We start from the raw sequence: 23,940 nt of genomic DNA on the forward strand, positions 1-23,940 counted from the left end.
TTATGGCATAGAAAAGTTCCTTTGGGGAATAGTCCTATAGCCTGAAAGAAAGACTGGAAATGCAGTACTTTCTTTCAGAAATATCCATCCACCCCRTGAGAGCTATGTCGCAAGGCTAGCTCACTCTCCTGGGAACATCTTACCTGGTGAACCGCTGTAAAAGAGATGGGGCCATTGTGTGAAATGGCCTTGCCTGATCTGCTTTCTAAAGGGTATTCGTCTTGCCAGTGACCCATCTGTTCCTCAGTAGGTTAAAATGGACAAATTCTTAGTTTTTCAGTCCCGAATGGCATGAGACTTTACACATGAGAACAGTGTGGTGTTGCCTAAAGAAACCTATGGGCAAGTAGAATAGCAGACAAAGCTGTTTTATTACTAACAGCGTAGGTGCCAATGGACATTTAAGATACCCAATCCCACAGGCTGATTTTTCTCTTCTTTTTATACTGACATGCCTAAAWTTTACCCTGTGTGTAAATGCTTTCCTTTTCTTCCCCTTTTCACTAGAGACCATATACTCTCTAAAATGTAAGACCAGAACAACATAGAGCTTGTCCCCTTCTTAGACACAAAGACCTTCATGACTATCTCATCTCAGTGCTTTCTTCTCTATACTGGTTCTTTTTCTGTTATGCCAATTCAGGGTATTCTGCCCTGATRTTTGAAGCTCACTGTTGTTGCATCTGCTCGGGGCTGCTGTGCTACAAGCAGATCCTCCTACAGGTACATTCCACTGGAACCATGACCCTGTCAGAGAAGGGGAGGCATGCGAGTGGGGGCTGTAAGCCTTCCACATTCCCACAAGATAAAAATGACAGCAGTCTCCCCAGTTCTCGGAATGATTTCATTTCTTTAACTCATCTTTCCTTCGATTATCTCTTTATGCCCAGGAAGACATACAATAAGCAGCCGTATAGTCTTCTTTCCCACACAACACAATCATAAGCACACCAAGTTGCCAAGCGGCTGTCAGCCTATCCAGCTGCTTCTCCCACAGTGAAAAAGGAAGGAAGACATGTTTTAATCCTTTCTTTTCTAAGTCTTTTGTGCCCTACAGGGCACAAAAAAAAGACTGGGTGGTTAGTTTAGTTTAGTTTACAAATGAGAGTATAAATAAAACCTATATATGTTTGCATGGATACAGCAGACAACAAAATAAGAAGCATTCCTATATTCTAGTAAATGAAAAAATACATATATTTGATTACAGAGTGAATGCACAATGGTAGTGTGGAGTAGGAACAGCATTGAACTTGCTTTTCCAGAAGCTTTATGTATCTTAGGTAAGATCCCTCTCTTAAAAGTAGAGGAGGAACATGAGACATGAGACCCAAGGAACTGCAGCTAAAGTCATCCTTTAATGCCTTGTATGATGTGGCTAAAAGGTTACAGCATGGTAAGTGAAATATCAAGCWGAATTACTTCTTGCAGTGAAACATCACCCCACAGCTGGTATGCGCTTCACTGCCTTCCCCATTTCCCCCCGCCTTCATTTAATTCTTCTCCAAGTTTGGTCTTTATCTTCACATGACCCCCTCCAGCTGAGAGGGGAGGCAGTCATTGCCCTGGCTCTGTGGTTGTCACCATTGTTGGTTTTTTCTCCTTCAGTGAACAATTAATAATCCTCCTCTCTGAGAGGAAACTGGCAGCTATGGCTTTCACCATGGTTTTTTTAGCACACAAAGGAAGCTTAAGTTCTRCCATACCAACAGAACAGATAAGGAAATAACAAAAACTCTTTGCCACATCCTGCTCCAACTGCAAATTTAGTAGCTTGGTATTCAAATTTACCAGAGAGATTTTGGCTAGATCTTTAATGCCAAATTCTGTCTGTCCATTCTAGCTCTCCAGTACCTCTGTGGTCAAAAAATAGCACTGATGATTCAAACAGAGAGATGTCACAACAGCAAGTGGCAAGAGCCTGGTGATGCGGAGCTTCTCTTTGTGGGAGCTCCTGCTATAGCAGGGGAAGAAGATGAGGTTCAGTCAACAAAAAGTGRGGTGGGAGACCTGCAGCTGGTGTATTTCCTCTGGCAGTGCTCCTTGTGCTTGCTGCAGGCTGCAGCTGTCTTAACTTGTTCCCATGAACTCATGAACTGCCATAATACATTCAGAGAAGGTTTTAGTTTTCTTTTTTTTTTCACATGTGACCTATTCTCTTTCTCAATTACCCTGTGCATGAGCAAACCCTATGTGAGTTGCAAGCAGCATTTCTTTCAGTATATAGCTTGATGCTTAGTTCCTGGGATCAGCCYATATTCACCACGTCTGAAAAATCAGGCATTTATATATCTAAATACAGATTTAGACRTGCAGTTTAATGAACTTATATTAAAAAAAATGCTCTCTAAATGAGCCAGTTCATTTGGATTAAACCTTTGTTCTTGCTAAAATAAGGATCACCCTTGATGATTAGCAGCAACATTTTTCATTTGGACAATGTTTACTCACAGCCTGAAATTCAAGGTCTGTCTTCTGATGTAGTGAGACCTTAAAAAAATGAAAGTCACCTACATGAGAGATTCCTCCCTATGTCTTCAGGTGGTTGATAAAGGTTGGACTGTGATCTCTGTCTGGACCTTACATTATGAAGACATTGTCAGAGTTAAATACTGCAGACATCTCAGAATCTCAGACAGAGGTGCTAGAAAAATGGCAGACATTCTTCAAATAAAGTTTTTTAAAAAGAAAGTGAAAACCAAATAAGTGATTATCCTTTAATGGAGTATATATTGAAGTATTGGACTACACTTATTTAGCAGTGTATGAAGAGTCATTTGATCTCATTTCCTATGGTTGTAACTATTTACTTTAGCTAGAAAGTTTGGCATCTAAAGGCTTCTGTGTTATTCAGACCAAGTATTTATCCGTGGAAGTTACTTTTTCTCGTTCCAGTCCATTGCCCGACTTGGCATAAGGACTCAAGGAAATTACCATTCAAACAATTTTAACAATAACAAACAAGTTTTTAACAACAGCTAGTTATGCAAATCTTTGCCAGAAACAAGATGAAGAACATACACTAAAGTATTTTAATGTACAGATTGATAGTTTGAAGCTACTGTAGTTGTAGTTTGTTTTACCCTAACAAAAACAGTTACTTTTGGCCAAAACTCTAAAGTGTCTTTTTCAATATATTCAATTCCCATTTATGCTACATATGTTATGGCATTGAAGCGTTTGGAAATTCCATATAAAAATAGATTTAAAAAACATCAATATATTGCCTCAGTTTATACAAGGCAGTTTCTAGAGGGTTTTTGTTTTTTTTTTTTTAATATATATAGAAACAGTATATTCCCAACTTTACTGGATCTAATTTTAATAAAATCAGATTTCAAGGGGAAAAGTCAGCTGTCCTAAAAATCTCACTAGCTGGTACATTTGGACAGAAGTTTCTGTTTTCAGATTTTTATGTCAGTCAGCTGTCACAATCAAGTTTAAGAAAACCCTACAAGTTGTATTCCTTTGACATCGAAGCATAGTAACATTCAAGCTTTTTTTTTTCTTCCAGCTGCAAACAGATGAAGTTAGTAAGTGCTAAGAACACAAAACTCTATTGTAAAGTTATTATACCAGCTGTGTAACAAAGTCAGAGGTTAAACATTTCAAGGAGCTGGCATTCAGGGCTATGCTTCATTCTCACCTCCATTCAGACTTCTTTGAACAAACCTACTTTGCATGTCACTTGTAACCTACCTGACCATCTACCTTCTTGGCAAAATCTTAGTTTACTGTTTTGTTTTTGTGTAAACAGCTGTTAAGTTAGCATTGTTAAGTTTGTGTGACTCAAATTCACAGAAACAGCAAGTAAATGCAATAGGAAATCAGGCTTAAGATAATTTGGACAAGAAAATTGCCGTCCTCATGAAAAGCTRAGTTCATTAGGAGATACAATATCAAACATGAAATGGTATTATTTCTAATTTCTAGTTCTGATTTTATCGGTATTAGCAGTGTGAGCGCGTACACGCACACACTATCTCTTTCTGTTACTCATCACATCCCAAAGTTCTAAGACCATTTTTCTGGGCCAGGTTCTGCCCTCTGGAAATCTAAGCCAGATAAATAAAATTCAGTACTAAATGCAGAATAGAATCTGTGCTCTGGAAGGCCTTAACTGAAAATATTTTTTGTTGTACATATTCTCACTTACTGTATGGCATATTCTCAAACCCGTTGTTTTTCACTTAATGAAGTTTGCCGTTTGCATCAGAAAGGGGAACAAACAACACGTATAGAAACCTCAGTAAGATTTCTTAAGTGTTGAAAGGGAATTGTCAATGTTCAATAATAGGCTTTATGCTCTGATAATTTATCTTGTAAAAAAGTGTGTGAACTTCTACTTCCTACACTTCCTACATTTATATTGTGCCTAATATAAATGATGTTTTTCCTTCACACAAATTACTTTTGTGATTAGCTATTTGAATGATTTTCAATCTACATTTTTGAGATATTAATTGTAAGAATCTGTTCCTTGCTTGGAACAATATTTGCCTACTGCCTTCTTGATTTTTCCAGACGTGACATTGTCACAGCATATTAAACAATTTTCCCAGTTCCATCATCCTCCTTCTTTTTTTGCTTAGATTCAGGTGCAGCTGTAGAGTCTGTGTTCTCTTCTAGCATCACAAGGCTAAAAGTCACACCAACTCTCATAAGTAATTTTATTTTTTATTATATGAAATCAATGCTAATGAATAAAGGTTCATCAATAAAATTGCTAAAATTTCCTGTACATAGGATGCATACATACATAATGCACCTGTTGTGTCTCTCTGTAGCAGTTAAACTGATCCTGCACTTACATMGCTCTAAGTTACCATTTTGGTTTCATCAGTGTCACATCGAGATAAAATATGAACAGCTGGCTATTTTCATTAGGCTTTGCAGGCAGTGCTGGAAAATAAGATAACTCAATGGAAAGAATGTTTTTACATGTTCAACTAAATGACATTATTAATAGGGTCAGAGAAGTAGGGCTTCTCCATCATGTAACACATTCCACTGATTCATTTTCAGGGAAGGGTTCTGCTCACTTACTCTGACACAGTTTTCCTCTGCAATGAATTTCTTTATTATTTTAATTGTATCAAAAAGATCCTCTGTATTTGCTATGCAGTGTCCTGAGATATTTTTGTTCTGATGTCTGAAGAGTCATATATGTTTTACTTTTCATCAAGAAATGAGTTTTTAATTACTCTTAGGATACAAAAGATATTGGTTCAGTTAATCTCACTGGCTATCACTATTGTAGATTATCCTCTACACTTGTGAATGAGTGCCTGAAGAGGGACTCATGTGCATAAAAATTAAACCAGTTAATTTAGCAAGAACTATTTCCTCTCCTTACATATCATGGATCACACATAATGGCAGCTATACTGACATTCTAAGAACAAGAATAAATCCCTAGGGTAGGGCAAGCAACCCTACTGCACAGACGTATCTTACGGGTTTTGCTAAGAGAGAAGAGCCTTTAAATTTTAGGATCCCAAAAATGGAAACAATTCTTTGGCCCTCTGATTTCATATTTTCCCACAGAGCAGTGGTAATGTATGACAAAGAAGCAGTGCTTCAAGCAGACTTTCCCCAGAACTAATTCTGTACTGCTGGATTTCTGTCAGTACAAAKGGATTGAGCTCATTAACACTATGCCCTTGTTGAATGGAGGCAAGACAAGCCTAAAATGTTGCTTACAAACCCCATTAATAGATTGCCTTATGTACTGTGTACATGAATGATACTAAACATTTGCCATTCAGGAAAAGATTGGAAAGAAAAGTGACATAAGACATAGAGCTAGAAGAAATTTTTTTCATCACTGGATCCAGRCCACTGCTGTCAAGGACTTTAACTGTGTATAACATGGTGCCTATACTAGCAAAGTTCATCCAAAAACTGACAGAATTTCATAGCCATTAYCACAATGAGAGTTAGAAGTTCTTCTGATTTTCTAGACTGAATTTAGCTTGTCCAGCTTATGCCCATGGCAGCACCATCTTTTGTCATCAGTAGTTCTTCTTCCCTGCCATGGTTATAAAACAGAGTTCTTGCTTCCTCTCAGCCTTGGTTGCACTAAGCTGAACAAGTCAGCTATTTACTATCTTCTCCAGAGACAATTTCTCCATTCTTGTGATTATGTTGATTTCTTTTTCTACAGTCTACAATGGCAATTAGGCTTTTTCAAGCATGGAGGATCAAAGCTGGTCCAGATAAGCTCTCTCTGGTGCTCTGTATGATGTCATGCATGTTTCCAATTTCCACTCCATTCCTCAGTTTATCTTAGGATCATAGCACATGAAGAGGGTAGGAAGGTCGTAGTTATGATATGATCAACTAACATACCAGAATCTTTTTTGTTCTCCATTGTTTCTAAATAAAGCCTTTCATTTCTAGAAGAAATCCTTGTCATGGGTTTCTATTACCTATACTTTATATTTACAGAATTTCATCTCGGTTCTATTCTAGTTYTCAAGGTCATTAAATTTGCCCCCTMTGATATTCCAGCCCTMMTCTACTTTATCACTAAAAWTTATATATCGTTTTTTTTTGAAGAAGATAATGGAAATATATTCTTTTTCCATGTACCTTCATTGGYAGATTTTTTTTTGTCTTTTGTTCATAAGCAAACTGAATTTTATATCTTTTACTATCCAGTCACAGAGGAAGAAATAGTTCCAGAGATGAAAAAGTACAGTCCAAGGACTCTGTCTTGCAGTCAACTCAAGGCAAATTCAGGGTCGTTTAGTAGAGCGTGTTACAGGATAGTAATGTAAGAATGTAAGCAGTAGAGTTGGCTAAAGGGGAAATGCACAAGGATATTTTAAAAATATTAATAGTTTTCTTTTGTAGCCATTTCATCTAGGTACCTACAAAATGTAAACAAGAATAAGTCTTTTTTTTTTTTAATGTACTAGAGTAAATATTTGGTTTGAAATACARAGAGGGAACTTGAAAGGCTCAGCTGAAATCCCTTGGAATGTGATGCTTTACTCATCATCTGTAATTTGGAAAACGAGAGAATTTAACTCAGGCGTGATAGTTAGTTCAAGATCTGTCTAGTTTTTCCCTTGCATTAGGATTACCTATAGAATTCTACCTTTTGCTACCACTAACCTAAAACCATTTTCCTTTTTATAGGTTCTCAACCTAGTACAGTCCTATGTCACCCTGAGAGTACCCTTGTATGTTTCTTACGTTTTCCACTCCCCAGTGGGTGTAGGAGGCTGGCAGCATTTTGACCTACAGTCCGAGCTCCGGCTGACTTTTGTGTATGACACTGCCATCCTGTGGAAGGATGGGATTGGTAGCCCACCTGAAGCAGAGCTCCAAGGTGGGTGTCGGATTTTGTTGCATCAGCTCATTGTTCCATTACTAAGATTATGATTTGCACACAGTAGGATGATTTTCAGTCATTCTAATACTAGAGAAAGATTTTATATCATTTATTATTAGTTGCAAACAATCTGTCATTGCCTAGCACCTGACATGCTTGTTATGTTTCAAGTATGCATGCAAAAATTAAAATATTTATTCTACTTCTTTTTTTGACATTACCTCAATGTTCATTTTATATTTATACTCTGTTGTCACACAAGATGTTTGCATTTTAATGAGAAAAACTGAAACTTTTCTGAGATACCTATTACTTTTTCCTGGTCATGAATGTACAATTTCAGAAAATTTTGCTATTTTAAAAATGTTAATTTTGAAACATTCAAAAGAAACAGAAGTATATAGTGGATATAATCTGTCCCATGTGTTGAAGTAGTAAGCTGTAAAATATTCTTTAAGAGGGATAAATATTGCTGATAAATATTTGTGATAGTATTTTGTCCACAGGTAAAACAATATATTTATAGAATTTAGCTTTGCCAAAAGATGGCATATTTAAAAAATCCAGTGACATAGAACTATTTAGGATAGATTAAAATGTATAGTCAAAACTATAAGCTCCTTTGTTCTGTATGTGTGGATCTACTTAGTAGCRCCTAGCATTAAGCTTCAGAGATTCCATATGTGTCCCAACCTCAGGTAGAATAAAGGAGGCAGCTATGACTAAGTAKGTACACTTAACAATCTTGGGACTACAGTGTGAGCATAAAAACATTTTTTGTTTCTGCAAACTATAGCTGAACTTCAGAAGTCATTGTGATACTGTTCCTGTCCTCCTATTAAGAATAAGAAATGAGGAGTGGCAAGGGGAATCTGCAATGCACAAGAAAATAGGCACATGCCATGCCTTGCATGAAGAATAAGCCACATGCTATAGATCATCTGACATACTAGTCACTGAGTAACAGCTGGGCTAATCCCTGGTCTCAGCAGTTGTGTGGTGCATATAGGTCCCCATTTTACTGACTTTAATGCTTTAATTTTTTCCTCTGTTCAGTAAGCTGATGGCCCACATCAGATGATGCTGAACATTAACATCTCCCTTTGAAAATGGCAAGCACAGAACATATGATAAACATAGTGATGAGAATAGGCCCCCAACATACCCTGATCTGATTTGAGCAGTATAGAGTTAACACTTTTCCCTGCCATGCCTTGCACAAGGGACAGCTGTTGTTCTGAGTAGGGAGGGGTGAGTAAACTACTTCTCAGTTCACTTCTGTAGCACTGGTTACATATAATTGTCCTACAAAAAATCCACGTAAAATTTTAAAGGAGTCAAGGTCTTCAATTTCTAATGGTCCAATATATGTATTTGGTGCAGGTGATTTTGTACAGGTGGTACACATTCACATTGGTGAATGTGTCAGGTTTCTAACRCATCTATGAAGGAACTTTCCTGTTTTCTTCTTGCCCTTGCACACAGGCCCATGCTGCATCACTGGCTCTCTGCAAGTGAGCATTGCAGGAAATGGCTAAACTCTGGAACTTTGAATGGTTAGAGAAAAAAARACTTGGATGCCAGCTACAGCAATTTACCACTTTTGACATATAACAAACCTTTTAATCTGAGATTAGAAGTCCATGTTTCAGGCTAGATTCATGCTAGAAATGCCAGCAATACAAAATCTGTCAGAATGAGTTTCACAGAGTCAAGCACCCACAATCTGACTACCATGCAAGTCACAATTGACAGCTGCTACCACAATGCTGGCAGGTGTTGCCTTGGGACAGTATACAGGGAGGCAATGATAAAGAGCATCTCTGAGGCAGCTTTTATTGGTAGGAGTCAGCTTGAATACCTGTTGAAAACAAAAGGATTCTTCCCTCAACCGAAGCCCCTGGTAGYTGATTGTGCTGTTGCCCAAAACCAAATGTATTCTGTGCTGTGAACTTTTCTCAGTCTAGCAGAGCATCTGTGTGAGTCCTTGATAATATATGTAAAACCATGACTTTGCAGAGAAGTTCTGCATATACTTCAGAAGACTGAAGCACTATGAAAACTAGAGGCCCCTCTATGTAAATTCTTGCTTGAGAAGGATCTTGAGTCAACCCAAAAGATACCAGCAGGGCCCTTCCTGCATAGCTGATAYGACAAGGGGAAATAGAAGATTTCTGATGTTAGTAAAAGTGCAACTTATTTGTCCTCTGCAAGTGAAATGATCTCTATGGATTGGTTCTGCTGGCAGGTTCTCTCTACCCAACCAGCATGCGTATCAGTGAAGAGGGGCGCTTAGTTGTCAACTTCAAGACTGAAGCCCGGTTTCATGGTTTGTTTGTGATGTCCCATCCTGGTAAGCTTAATCTACATTTTGGTAGTATCACAAAAAGAATTAAAAATAAAGTAATCCCTTCAGTATTTTATATGATTCATTTTTCTTATTTCTGCTACTGAAAWCTGAATTTTTGATGTACTGTGAACTCCAGCTAAGGATTTAATCTGTGTTTAAAATTTCTTACTTGCCACTAATGATAGTAGTCATACTAGCAAACGTAATGAAATATACCTGAATCTGATGCAAAGTGGGTAGTTCCACTTRATCAAGAGACTGATTTATGAACGGTGAAGATGTAGGCATACTGTCCTGTAGGGATCTGTAAACATACATTTTTAATCCAAAAGCTATAACTATCTGTCTATTTATGTTCCTCTCTGACTTGGTTAGCGTTACAATTTCCTTTATAACTTGCAGCCTTTGTATGTTATTTATACCTGTTTCCAAGAATAAAAAAAGCTCTTGTAGGATCATTATATCACTCTATTGATAAAACATTCTCTCAGCCATTAAATTAGTCATTGCCAAAGACCTGCTCCTGCAATTTAATCTGTTTAAATTCCACTGCCTTTATTCAGAATAATCACAGGTGTAAGATTGTCTACAGACATACATCYGAGCATGAATGCTGGCAATGGAAAAGATTATCTAACTAAATTAAATCTKCTGAACAATAATGGGAAGGTAAAAATCATTTTAAGAAATCTCATTTAGTTTAACTTGGTTTTATTAACCCATAAAACTCCTTCATACTGATTCCACTTCTTGATAACTGTTCTCTACATGTTAGGTTTTGTATATCRTGCAGAGCTGAAAGAGTTACACTTCTAAGAGAAATTATTTTATGTTCTATGGTTTGACATTCCAAGTTAAAAATAGGTGGGATTATAGATCTTTGCAATTCTACTTTTGCTGGTTTCCCKTTCTGTTAAATTTAATCTTCATACAGTCCTGGTTACATTGCCCAGAAGCAACTGCTTCATAGATACCTGAACAAGAGTCAGGGAGCACACCTACGTTGATTGTAATTGGTTTTGCTAGCTTCTGTTACTAAAAGCCAGTGACATATGAAGGTATTAATACTGACTTTGGAATTATGGGTTATGAATTATTKGGAATGTTTTTCAGACTCTGAGAGCCTGCAGTTAATTTGACAAACCTGTCTTTTGGCATGTTTCTAGCTTCATCTCTAACTTCAATGGTCATGTCAGCTGATCACCCAGGCCTGACATTTAGCCTCAGCCTCATCCGAAGTGAGCCAACATACAATCAGCCAAGACAGCAGTGGAGCTTTGTTTCAGATTTTGCGGTAAAACCTCAGCCTTCACTTCCTGTGTCTTCCTTTACCCCAAGCTGTTACTTAGAATGTTTCTGTAACAGCCATCTCTCTCTCTCGCACACGCTCCAGGTTCGTGACTATTCTGGAACATACACTGTGAAGCTGATAGCTTGTACCACTGCTCCACACCAGGAGTACAGCCTACCAGTGATCTGCAATCCCCGAGAGCCAATCACATTTGATCTGGATATCCGATTCCAACAGGTATCGTCTCAGTGTTATCTTTGTCATGTTTCCCTTTTATATTAATTCTCAAATTGCCTTTGGTGGTCCTATATTAATARTGCTAGAAACTGAATTTACTTGCTTATCAACAAACTGAGTGAGGACTGTGCATATTCTCTCTTGGTATTTAACCAATTTGACCAACTTGGAAGGACTCACAGTAGTGAGTATTGTACTATCACTATCCTCATTCTGAGAAGTCTTGCACATGCACAGCATTCAACCTCCCAGCTCTGCTTTATCCCACTACTTTCAGTGTCTCCTATCTCTAAATGCCCATAACTGTTTCCTGAAACACCTCTATAATCAGGATCCATGCTGTACTGAGATGGACAGATCTCCAGGGCTTTCTGCTTCTTGAGGCACCACATATCTCATGCACTATAGTCCCATGGAGGTGGGATGTCCACCATCGGTGATTTGTATCATCCCTAATTGTCCATATGCAAAGTTGATGGCCATAGCAAATAGGCAGAAAGAATTTTGACGGTACTTTTCTCACCCAACAAATCCTAATGGATTATGTTTCTAAGAACTCTTGTTTAAAATACCTCAACTGTGCAAAGTACAGTAATGCATTGCCATTATGAGTCAGCCACTGGTAGCACAAAGACTTGCCTATGAAACTGAAATAAAACTAGTAACTTAAAATAGGATGCTTAAGAGACATAGTCACAGCCTTTTGCATAATATTTACCCATGCCACTGCTCTTACCATTGTTACAAACTGCATGGCTAAAGTCCAGTGACTGTAGCTGAATATGCACTTTTTGTTTCCTATTCACTAGACATTTACTCCACAAAAGAAGAGCTTGATCAGGCCAYGCTTGCTTTTCTTTCAAAACCACAGCTGGAAGCCAACTGTGTCAGTCAGGTGTTTGAAGCTGTGTGACTTGTAATCTGATAGTCTGAATCCAGGCATTTAAAAGGAAGCATTCCAAACAGATTAGAAATGATTTTTTTACTATTATTTCTGTGAAGAGGCTATGGGGATAGGGTTCCTCTCTGCAGAATAAAAATGGATCTATAAAAAATGTTTCAGCTAAATATTCTTGTTGTCAAACCTTGTTGCTCTATATTTTGGGGCYTTTACTACAGAAAAGGAATTCAAAGAAGAATAAGCATGTCAGCTGAATAACTTGTAGCGGTAGTTTCTGTTGGTATTGTTATATTTCATTCCATCAGCCAACACATATCTCAGGCTGTAAGCCAGCAAGAATGTTTTGCTTTCTGTTTTCCTTTCTTTCTGCGCACATTATATATATACCTTTTTATATATAAATATATATGCATATATACATGTACATATATATATCAGCATTTTTTATTTGAGAGTGATTTTTTTGAGGCTTCTTACTCTTTTTTTCTTTTTCCTTTTTTTTTTTTTTTTTGGAATATATGCATCTTTCATATTATTTCCTCAACAATCTGCATCTTTTTGAATGCTGAGCTCTCCCCAGCACTTCTGTCCACCGTGTTTTTTTCCCTTTTGTTGTGTCTTGTACAGGGRTATAGGGATATACAGGGGTATAGGTTGCTTCCTAACTTACCTTTATGAAATATAAGGCCCACTGAGAACTTGCTACTGAAAGGGTTGATTTATTTAATTCCTGTAATRYGATCAAGGATGAACTATAGAAAATKGTKTCAAATATAAAAAGATAAATGTTAGCAATATTTTGGTGTGTTTTCACATMTATGATATCTCATATAACCTGTACCACATCAGAAGAACTGATATTTATAAATAAGTCCTTAATAATGTGTACTTTCAAAAAATTGGCAGAGGATCAGAAGCAAAGATAGAAGGAAGGAAGTGTAAGAAAGGTATAAAGAAGTAAATGGGATAGAGGAAAGAGGCTGTGGTGAGTCAGAGGGAGACAAGATACTGAGCAGAAAATTGAACACAGAATATTTTTGTCATGTTACCCACACACATGAGTTGTCCTGGGCACATCTTTAGCTGGGATCTGTAAGAACATGGAGTGGGAAGAAATTAGCCTAGAATTGTACCAGGTATCATAGGAACAGATAACCCAAGGGTTCACAGAATCACAGAATGGTTGAGTTTGGAAGGGACCRCTGGAGATCATCTAGTCCAACCTCCCTGCTCAAAGCAGGGTCACTTAGAGCATGTTGCCCATGGCCCTGTCCAGACAACTTCTGAATATCTCCAGAGAAGGAGACTCCACAACCTCTCTGGGCAGCCTGTTGCAGTGCTCTGTTACCCTCACAGTAAAGAAGTTTTCCTCATGTTCAGATGGAACTTCATGTGCTTCAGTTTGTGCCCACTGCCTCTCATCCTTTTGCTGGGCACCACTGAGGAGAGTCTGGCCCATCCTCTTTATACCTTCCCTTCAGATACTTACACATGCTGATAAAATCCCCTCAGTCTTCTCTTCTCCAGGCTGAACAGTCTCAGCTCTCTCAGTGTTTCCTCATATGAAAGATGTTCCAGTCATCTTAGAGGCACTTTGCTGGACTCTCTCCAGTAGCTCCATGTCATAGAAYCATAGAATCAGTAAGGTTGGAAGGGACCTCTGGAGATCATCTAGTCCAAYCTCCCTGCTCAAGCAGGGTCACCTRGAGCATGTTAGACAGGGTTGCATCCAGGCGGGCCTTGMAKAYCTCCAGAGAAGGAGACTCCACCACCTCTYTGGGCAACCTGTGCCAGTGCTCCRTCACTCTCACRGTGAAGAAATTCCCCCTCACATTCAGGTGGAACTTCCTGTGSTTCAATTTCTGCCCATTGCCTCTTGTCYTGTCACATGGGACAACTGAAAAGAGTTTGTCCCYGTCCCCTTGACACCCTCCCTTCAGATACTTGAGAGAGATATGTCTGTCTTGTACTGGAGAGCCCARAGTTGGACACAGTACTACAGGTGTGGCCTCATGGCTGAATAAATTTCRGGGCTAAATAGAAAGGGAGGATTACCTCCCTCGACCTGTTGCTGATGCTTTTCCTAGTGCACCCCTGGATACCATTGGTCTTCCTGGCCACAATGGCATACTGCCAGCTCTTGGTTAGCTTGCTGTCCACCAGGACTCCCAGGTCATTCTCTGCAGAGCTGCTTTCCAGCAGGTCAACTCCCAGTCTCTACCGGTGCATGGGGTTATTCCTACCCAGGTGCAGGACCCTGCACTTGCCCTTATTGAACCTCAGGAGGTTCCTCTCTGCCCAGCTCTACAGCCTGTCCAAGTCTCTCTGAATGGCAGCACAGCTTTCTGATGTATCAGCYGCTCCTCCCAGCTTGGTATCATCATCAGAATTGCTGAGGAGACACTCTGCCCCTTCATCCAGGTCAATGATGAAGAAGTTGAACAAGACTGGACCCAGTACTGATCCCTGGGGGACACCCCTAGCTACAGACCTCCAACTAGATTCTGTGCTACTGATGACAACCCTCTGAGCTCTGCCTTTCAGCCAGTTCTCCATCCACCTCACTGTACACTCATCTAACCTGCACTTCCCAAGCTTGCTTTGTGGATGTTATGGGAGATAGTGTCAAAAGCTTTACTGAGGTCAAGGTAGACAACATCCACTCCCTACCCAACCAGTCATCCCGTTATAGAAGGCTATATACATAAAAAAGGTTGGAGAAGATGGTATGATTAAAAAATATGTAGCAATATATGTCCAGTGCAAAGAACTCTTTTTATTTAAACTGTCTTATTACATCTAGATATTAATCAGCTTTGCTGATTAATAGTGCACACAGGAGAAAATTGTGTTGTATTTTAAGAGAGATTAAAGAACGCATGTTGAAGAACCTTATGCTATTGTGTTTTAGGTCAGTGACCCCGTGGCTGCTGAGTTCAGCTTGAATACCCAGATGTTCCTTCTCTCCAAGAAGACCCTGTGGCTATCTGATGGCTCGATGGGCTTTGGGCAAGAAAGTGATGTTGCTTTTGCAGAAGGTATAATTGTGCAAGATCACAGATATTTAATGTGGACCACTCTGTCAGGATCCTGTTTTGATCAAAGCAAGCTAGGAATAAGGGTTTGGCTTACTGCTTGTATTCTTTTGTATCTGCCTTTCCTACTTTGCAGTTTACATCAGAGCTGTTGACTAATCTTCATTCAAACTGTTGTCTGAAGGTTACAATACTGCTGCCACTTCTCATATGCAAGCACTTTATAAACATAAGCTTAGCTGATAACAACATTTGTGGTTGCTAAGTGRCTATTATACAATCTTTTTATTGTGTGTGAGGAAGATAAATTTGCCCAACAGAAATCAAAGTCAAAACTAAGATGGACACTCAGAATTCCTTAATATTGTGTTCAGACCCAGAAGAGGTTGTTTTTAAAAAACTGTGTGTGAAACAGTGAACTGAAGTCTGGGTTCAGTCGATGCATCTGTCAGTGATTTGTTACATGATGTTAAGCAATCACTTCAGTTCTTGTTTTCCTCATGTACCTCATTTGCCTATTTAGAATGTCAGGACCTTGAATCTATGATTATCTAGTGACTTGTTTGCCTGRTCCAGAACAACAGAGACCTGATCTCTCTCAAAGTCTACAGTTGCTACAAATAGTTGTAAAAACAATGCTACACTGTTTTCTCCAAATTCTCAGCCTTCCTAACTRCTTTCTTTTGTATATATTTGACCATGGCATGCAGCATAATCTTCCTGCCTGCATAGTACTGGCCCAGGTTATTTGTATAGGCCTTGCAAGCAKGTTTTTCTTAGATCTTATCAGCCAGCAGAAATACAATCTCACAGTAAGGAGCAAAGTYGCAGAAAATGTCTCTGTGACCTGTCATAATGTTCTTGTTGTRCTGTATTAAATGCTGCCAGTCTGACCAAGTATAACCAAACCCCTATGTTGTTTRAGTAGGGTTCTATGAGATAAAAAGGAACATCTCTTCAACAAGATCCATTGTCAGGAGACCAAAACCTGCWTCCTAGTCTGGTGTAGAGTGGTAGAAAATGTAGCTGCAAGTCACTCTTTTGAATGAAGATGCCAGTAAACCCCAGAATTCAGTGCTGCCTCTGAACTGGTTTAGGTTATAGCAGCACTAGGTGGCCACCTATTGCTATCCTGTGGCCCAGAGTGTGGAAGAGAGTACAGTCAGATCATGACCTTTGGCAACTCCTAAGCCAAGTATCACACGTAGCCTTTGTATATACCTGTAGACAGATTTGACAATCTTCAGCTTGGACCTTTGAAATGCACTCTCAGATGCATTGAGCTTCTTCACAGAGTTTATTAACTTGGCCTCAATACTTTGCTAAATGTTACAGTGTAATAGGATGTGGACTGTGTACTGTTTCCAGGTGATACCATATATGGTCGAGTGATGGTGGATCCAGTTCAGAATCTGGGTGATTCCTTCTACTGTAGCATCGAGAAAGTTTTCCTGTGCACAGGAGCTGATGGATATGTACCCAAGTATAATCCATCCAACACTGAATATGGTTGTCTCGCTGATTCTCCATCCCTTCTGTACAGATTTAAGATTGTGGTAGGTTTTCTAATTCTGAGAAAGTGTACCCATTTTTTTTTCTATCTTCTTTGTTATCCAAAACTAACTGTTCTTTAAAATATTCTTGAGAGCACCAATCAGATTTTTGACTCCAACTCTAGTCCAGCATGGCCTGATGAAGGCGGTACCTTACCTTTCTGCCTCCTTGTTCTATTCTTAATCTCTCTGGGGACTCTCATCATTTAGTGTTTGACCTAAGTTAGAATCCCAAAATAGGCTTTTTCTCTGCATTATCTGTCTTCATTGACCATAAAGAAAGCCTAAGAAGACAAGCCAGTTAKATGGGTATGTTAAGCATGGATTTGTCTCATTTAACCATAACTATCTAAAACTAAGTGTATAATATAAAGTTAGTCTTCTAGGTTGCCTTTGTAGTCAATGAGAAAAGGGAGATACCTCTAAAGCCAGCTTAAAATATCTGAAAGTAGCTATAGAGTAAACTTAAGATGACTAGAGACCAGAAGTCTAACTTTTAAAGTTAAGTTAGGTGAATCCCTCCTAGTTGTCTCAACTAGTTTATGTGAATATGTCTCTTACTACAAATGTAAGGTAAATTCTTTAAACTGGGAAATAGACTTTCAACTTTTATTCCAGACTATATTTATGTATTTTTTCATTCTGGAATCTAGCTATGGTTATTAKCTAGATTTTTTCCCCTTTCTATTTCTAAAAAAAATCTTCAAGCAAGAGATTTAATAAAAGTTAGTACAAGTCAGATGCGACTACAGTTGCTTCTCATATGTTTTTCTCTTGGTATTACATTGGATTGCAAAACATAGCACATGTCAATTGCACTCCTGGAAAATTATATTTTGTATAAATATTAGAACTTCTTTTCCTAAAAGAAATGAATGTGCTTTTTTTCTTTTTTTTTTTTTTTAATCACCATGACCACACAGGATAAAGCTCAGCCAGAGACACAAGACAGAAGCTTTGGAAATGTGCTTTTTAATGCAAAACTTGCTATAGATGATCCTGAAGCAATTCCATTAGTTAAACAACCAGGCTCTGATGGGTTTAAAATGGATTCAACTCCCCTATTTCAGGTAAGATTTCTGTAGGTTAGTGCTTGGAATACTGCACCAAGAACTCTTTCTCAAGAACACTCCTGCACAGGAAGTGTTAAGAGTTAACTGTAAGTCATACTGAAGCCAATAGGAAGATTACTTTTGATTTCAACGGCAATTAAGCAGTAATAATACTTAATAAATGCTTAAAATCTATGTGTGCTAAAGCACTTATGAAAGATTCCTATGCAGATAATACACTTCTGTTACGTCCGTTGTCTAATAAGAAATAATGCAAGTGATTCTTACACATTTCCTTTAAGGACTGAACTTTTAAGTTTCATGTTGCATAGCATGGTTTTGTTGCTTTCCATCTCACTTGTCAAAGATAAAAATAAAAGAACCATGAGTATTTATAGTGTACGTCACCCAGATTTAATTGATATTCAGCATTTTCTGTGTAAGTCTTTCTTCACAGATTTGCACATTCCAAAACATCTGAGCACTGGAAAGCCTAGAAACAGAAAAGTAAAGAGTACACTTATTTTTAAATTTCATATAATCTTTCACCTGTTCATTTTCATACCTTTGATCTGTATGGCCAAGTCAGTAGTTTCTTTTCAGTATTTGCAAAACTACATGAAAAACTTGGAATTACAAATTACTGGAAGAAATATTGAGGAATCTTTATTCCTACTTCTGGCCATTTCAGTACTGTTAAGAGTCGCCTTGTAAAAAATGGAATATTTAATGGAACAGCCTACTTGCCAGCATAAAAAGGATTTCATAGTTTGTCCCCATCCCCATGAATCTACAACTTGTTTTTGATTTAGAGAGTTCATTCCAATAATGGATTTTTTTTTCTCCTCATTCTGTCAAAAGAATGAGAATGTCAAGAACCAACAGAATGTCCTGAAAAGGAACTGAAAAACCAAGAGTAAAGTAGAAACTATGTTCACTGTTTTCACAATAACAGAATTTGGATACAACCACTGGAATTATAAGCTAGTAGCTTTAAAAAAAATAGAAGACAGACAACTCTRCTGGACCTTGTGGAGGCCAAATTTATAATGTATTGAGAAGACAGAACAAATTCAGGGAAAATAGGATCATCTGTGGTTCTCAATTAAGTGGAAATGATCAAGATACAACTGTCAGCACAGGAAGTCCCTAAACAGCTGATTGCTGGAAGTTAGGAGACTGTTCAAAGGAAGAGAACTGTATTTATGCCTCTTCTGTAGATTTGTTTGTTTGTTTTCTTTTGTAAGTGTTATATGCTAGCCTCTCTCAAAGACGGGATACTAAGCCAATAATTGCTTATKTTCTGATGAAAAGAAAATGTTGGGAATTTGGAGGATGTATATAGATGTGTTTAAAGTATTCTCTTAAAATGAGACAGGTGGGAGCCAACTGTGGAATRCTTAATTTTGGTGGAAGTATGTAGAGCCAAAGTCTAGATGATTGGCAGGTTGTGCCTGGAGGATCCCTCTTCTGTAGCCTGTCTACAGCTAAAGTTCCTTCCCAAAGGCCTGTATGGCCATTGGTAGTAGAAGTACCAAAAGAGGTCAAGATAGTGCTTCTTCATCTGCACCTGGTAGCTATAGAATCTGACTATGGAGGGGAGTGTAGACTACCCTGTCTTAATCTTATGGCAGAAAAAGTGATTCCACTGGGGAAGATTGGCATGTAATGGATTTTATCTGTGCATGATCTTGAAACTAGTGTCCAGGCAATAGATAYGAAGCAATGGTTGATTTCGTGGTTTATATTGCTCTCCACATTGTGTGTATGTGTGTGTTTAAAAATAAAATGTTATGTCTTTCTAGGTGTCTTTGGGTAGGGAGTGGTATGTCCATACAATCTACACTGTRCGTTCAAAAGAGAATGCTAACCGCGGAATTGGCAAAAGAAGYGTGGAGCATCAGTACCATTCTGTTTTCAGTGGTGGGATCCCAAGGGCATCCACACAGATACGTCAGAAGAGGGGAGTTGAAGGAGCTCCAGAACTTGCAAAAGATATTGGGGTAGAAAAAAAACGAGGAACAAACATACAGCACATAGCACTAGACCGCACCAACGAGAAGCAGGTCCCTCAAAGGGAGGTCGTGGTCAATGGCATTCTCCCTAGGGAACTGAATAACCAAAGCCCAGAGGTCAGCATAGTCACAGTCATTGGTGGAGCTGCTGCAATTTTGCTTGCCATCTGCTTAATTGCAATCATAATTTTGCTGTTAAAAAGGAGACAAAATTCTGAGAAGAAAGAAGCTGCAAAGGAGTCAGGCAGCAATGAACCAATGATGCTACCATATAATTATACCAGTGACAGCTCGGAGGTTTGATTCCAAGACTGCAGGATTCAAGCTGATCTCCAGAGTGCCTCAAAACAGACTCAAASTGCACTTTTTTAGCAGCAGATCACCATGACTTACAGGGAGTAAAAAATTCATATGCATCTAGATGTACTTGAAATTTTTTTATTGTGAACTCTTGCTGCCGTTATCAACCATAGAGGAAGAATCCATGCTGAATCTCCCACTTTGCACAAGAGGCAATTCTTACATCCCTATATCATGCACTAATGTTAAGAAGCAATTCAAGGAACTGCATTGTAAGGGAGAGGTTTTTGTTTTGTTTTGTTTTTTATCTTTTTTAAATTTCAGAAAAGGAGAAGAAACTATCTAAAGGTGCTATTGACTCTGTTATAAAAACGGAAGTCTGTTTCTTCTGAAATGGAGAATACTTGAGAGATGGAATGCCTACACTCCTCAGTTAAGTTTTGTACTGTTTCTCACAACGAACTCAATGTTTGCAATTAATCTGAAAGGTGATAAAATGCCTCAGTCATGACTCCTCCCTCCTTTAAGCCTTTGACTTCCCTTAAGATATACTAATGATTAATTTTTTTCATTTATGTTTAACTGAACTTTTCCAAAAGACAGCCAGATTAAACAGCACAACAGTATAATCAGATACATGTCACAGTATGCAATACATGTTCTTTTCCATAGATTCTTATTCAACTATTTAATCTGATATTTTTTCCTCGTTTTTTCACTTATGTATGTTTCTATAAAGCCAAAGAATACAACAAATCCAGGAGGAATCTTGTTTTTCACAGAAACTGAATAGTTATGTCCTCTCAAATTTATAATGGATCATAGAAGTTTTGTAAGGTAAATTATATTTGTCAGTGCACACCCACAGCTGGGARGTGCAAGTGTTAGTATTTTAGTAGCTAGGGAAGAGGATAGAGTTAGGTTCAGAATGGAGAGGATAAGGTTCTTCCTGAACTGAGTCTAGGAGWCATGATACTGGATCCAGCATGTGATGTCAATTATCATATTAAATGGCAATAAAAAAAAAAAAAAGAGTTGATGAAATCAAGTAATATTTATCATTGTATAATCCTGGAACTTCTTGACAAACATGCTGGATCACTGTTGAGCTTTTTTTAATGCATAACTACTTTTGAAGGAGTAATTCTAATTTTCTCTCAGCCTTCTTGGCTTAGGTAGTATAATAGCATGATATTTCATAGAAGTTTGGATCAGCAGTGCTCTGTGTCAGATCTTATCCAGACAGGGSCTATTCTGTCCCAAAGATACCCTTCCAAATGCTTGCCCACAAAAGCTCTGTAATCTTCAAGAGAGATTGTCCCACTTGCTAGCATTAAGCATGTGTAAGTCGATTCAATTCAAGGAGTTAAATCATATAAACTGTATAAAATCTGAATCAGGCTGCTGAGTCTGTTGCTAACATACCTGTTCCCTTCCACCACCTGTGGTGATGGGTACAGGCAGCCCACAAACTATCTTCAGGTGCAGTACACCTAGCATTTGGCATACTGGGGACCATGATGCAGAGATCTGAGTTAGCTGGACATGAGCCACTTTGAAAGCAGCRTAGCTGTAAGCACACAATGCTGCATCTGAGCTAAAAAGTCCGTCYAAAAGGCTTAGTAGCCTGGTTGTAATGCTGACCTAGTAATTCTGCACAATTGTCTTCTGAGCCATAGAGGTCAGAAATGTTGAGATTCACTAGCTTGGGAATGTCTGCGCTATGATTCGTGGTACAGTGTGAGTATATCCATGGACGGATGTGCTCTAATAACCTTTCACTCTGATTATATATAGTTGTGATGTCCTTCATTTCGTAAGATTTCATCAGTTTTTCACCAAATGAATCAGGTCAGAATATGTCCTATTTTTTCTGGGTTTTCTAAAGACTGTGATTGGGACTGCTTAACTGAACGATGTTTTCAATAACCTAAGGTCAAATTCCATTGTTAGAAGTATGCAGCCATCTTTTATTTTAATTAATCTGATTTCTAGGACACAACAATTTTCTGCAAGATGTGCCCTGTGCATTAGACCTTTTCCCTAGTCAATTGACATTAGTATGTTCTTTTAATGAAGCTTTTGGTATTGTGATCCATGTGTTATGTGTGCAAGATTGATCAAAGATTTAACCTACAGATATTTTTATATTTAGTTTAAGTTGAGAACTAGCTAAGTTGCAGTTGTAACCTAGGATAAAAGTTGCCTTTGTGCCTTTATACCAAATCATTGTAATTGTGAGAAATGCAGAATCTGTCTCCTAGAACCTACATATTTGGATAATAGCAGTTAATGATTCTACAGTAAAATGGAACACATGTAAATAATAGAACATTTTAATATTTATAAAACTCCTGTTTTGTATAAGCAGAGAAGATCTTTTAAAAATATATATATAATAAATAAGAAATTAGGTGTTTATCATTAGAGCTATTTTTCTGCTTTTAAATTTTAACAAACTGAAATATCATTAAGTTACTTGCGGGCAAAATCATTTTTATTTTTATTTTTTTGATGAAATTATATCAAAAACCATGTGTTCTACAAGCCAGATGTTGAGCCCAGTAGACAACTTGATCACTACTTTGAATAGCATCTGATTACATCTCTCTAAAAGGTTTATCAGACCAATATTATTCTAAAATTTATATAAAATAATAGTGCAAACTTATGATAACAAAGAAAAACACAAATTGAACACTGAAAAACTAGAGAAGAATGAGAGAGATTGATGGGTTCATTTCCTCTATCTAGGAAAAAATATCCCAATGTTTTCAGTAAGGCCTGCTGGATTTTTGCCATTCTTAAGAAACTGGATTTCTTACAATTCAGTGAACTATAAATACACCTGTAACTGCATGCCTTTTGTATTATGGCTTCAAAGTTTTGGATTTCAGCAAGAGGTTTTGAAGGCTTATTAACATTTTCCTTTCTACTTAACAAGTGGCCTTGTTTATACTAACCTGAATAAGTGCCTTGTTCCCAGATATGTGCACAAATATGTTAATATTTATCTATCCATGCAATAAACTGAATATATATTATATATATTTAATCTATTTCCAGATTATGTATTCAATCCTCCTTTCCCTGGAGATGCTTATTCTGTTAGCAGTAATACCATTTGTTAAGCTCTTTATACAGTAATTACTGTGTTTAAATTTGTTACCAAGCTGTGAGAAGTCTTTCCACACATATTTATTTGGAACAATTTCTTTATGTTTATGACTTTGATATTTGGCATTTGTATCAGAAAAAAAAATAAAACTACTTTCCTTTTGGTTAATAATCTAAAATTTATGCATAAATATCACACTGTGAGGAATGGTCAGTAATACAATGTTAAGGAAAACTAATTAACAGAAGGACAGACTCTACTCTGTTTGCAATAAATCTCACTGCTTTGTTCCTGAACTGATTGTTTTCTACTTCTGAAGTGTTAAGTGCAGAGGTTCCTTTTTATTCATTGTGGTTGCACTTGCAGCACAGAATGGGATTCTTCATGCAATTACCGAACAGCAGAAATCTCTAGAACTTGTAGATATCACCAGTGGGTCTGCAGATCATTTCTAGGCTTAATTGTCATGCTGCTGTGAGCTGGCAGTGCTGGTTGTACCATACTCATTGGCAAGTAAAGGTGAGTCTGCAGTAGGCTGTTCTCGTGCTCCTGCAGCACTGGTGTTGCTATCAGTCATTTCTTGTGCCAGCTTACGAGACTTCTTTCCCAGTGGCAAATATATCAGGCTGGAAATATCAGAGATACAGACACACATGACTAATCTGTCAGGTATACTATGATGCACAAAGAAACGGCAGCTCTGAACCTTTCCCCTTCACCCCACCCCTTGTAAACTGGTCCACACT

The 23,940-nt window shown here is 37.9% G+C and overlaps 1 protein-coding gene across 1 annotated transcript in view; it reads left to right on the forward strand.

Moving 5' to 3' along the window:
• FREM2 (FRAS1 related extracellular matrix 2) overlaps window positions 1-23,133 on the forward strand; it is a 138,907-nt gene extending 115,774 nt beyond the window's left edge. Inside the window, exons 17-24 of the mRNA XM_085320720.1 lie at window positions 7,147-7,339; window positions 9,591-9,695; window positions 10,859-10,986; window positions 11,086-11,220; window positions 15,033-15,159; window positions 16,525-16,712; window positions 17,633-17,779; window positions 19,567-23,133. Coding sequence (XP_085176846.1) covers window positions 7,147-7,339; window positions 9,591-9,695; window positions 10,859-10,986; window positions 11,086-11,220; window positions 15,033-15,159; window positions 16,525-16,712; window positions 17,633-17,779; window positions 19,567-20,079 — 1,536 coding nt within the window. The 3' untranslated portion in view covers window positions 20,080-23,133. The remainder of the gene's footprint in view (window positions 1-7,146; window positions 7,340-9,590; window positions 9,696-10,858; window positions 10,987-11,085; window positions 11,221-15,032; window positions 15,160-16,524; window positions 16,713-17,632; window positions 17,780-19,566) is intronic.
• Window positions 23,134-23,940: the final 807 nt, after the last annotated feature.

Source organism: Rhea americana, unplaced genomic scaffold, assembly GCF_003343005.1.
Source record: "Rhea americana isolate MKP2758 unplaced genomic scaffold, rheAme1 scaffold_65, whole genome shotgun sequence".
In the NCBI taxonomy this organism is placed as follows: domain Eukaryota; kingdom Metazoa; phylum Chordata; class Aves; order Rheiformes; family Rheidae; genus Rhea; species Rhea americana.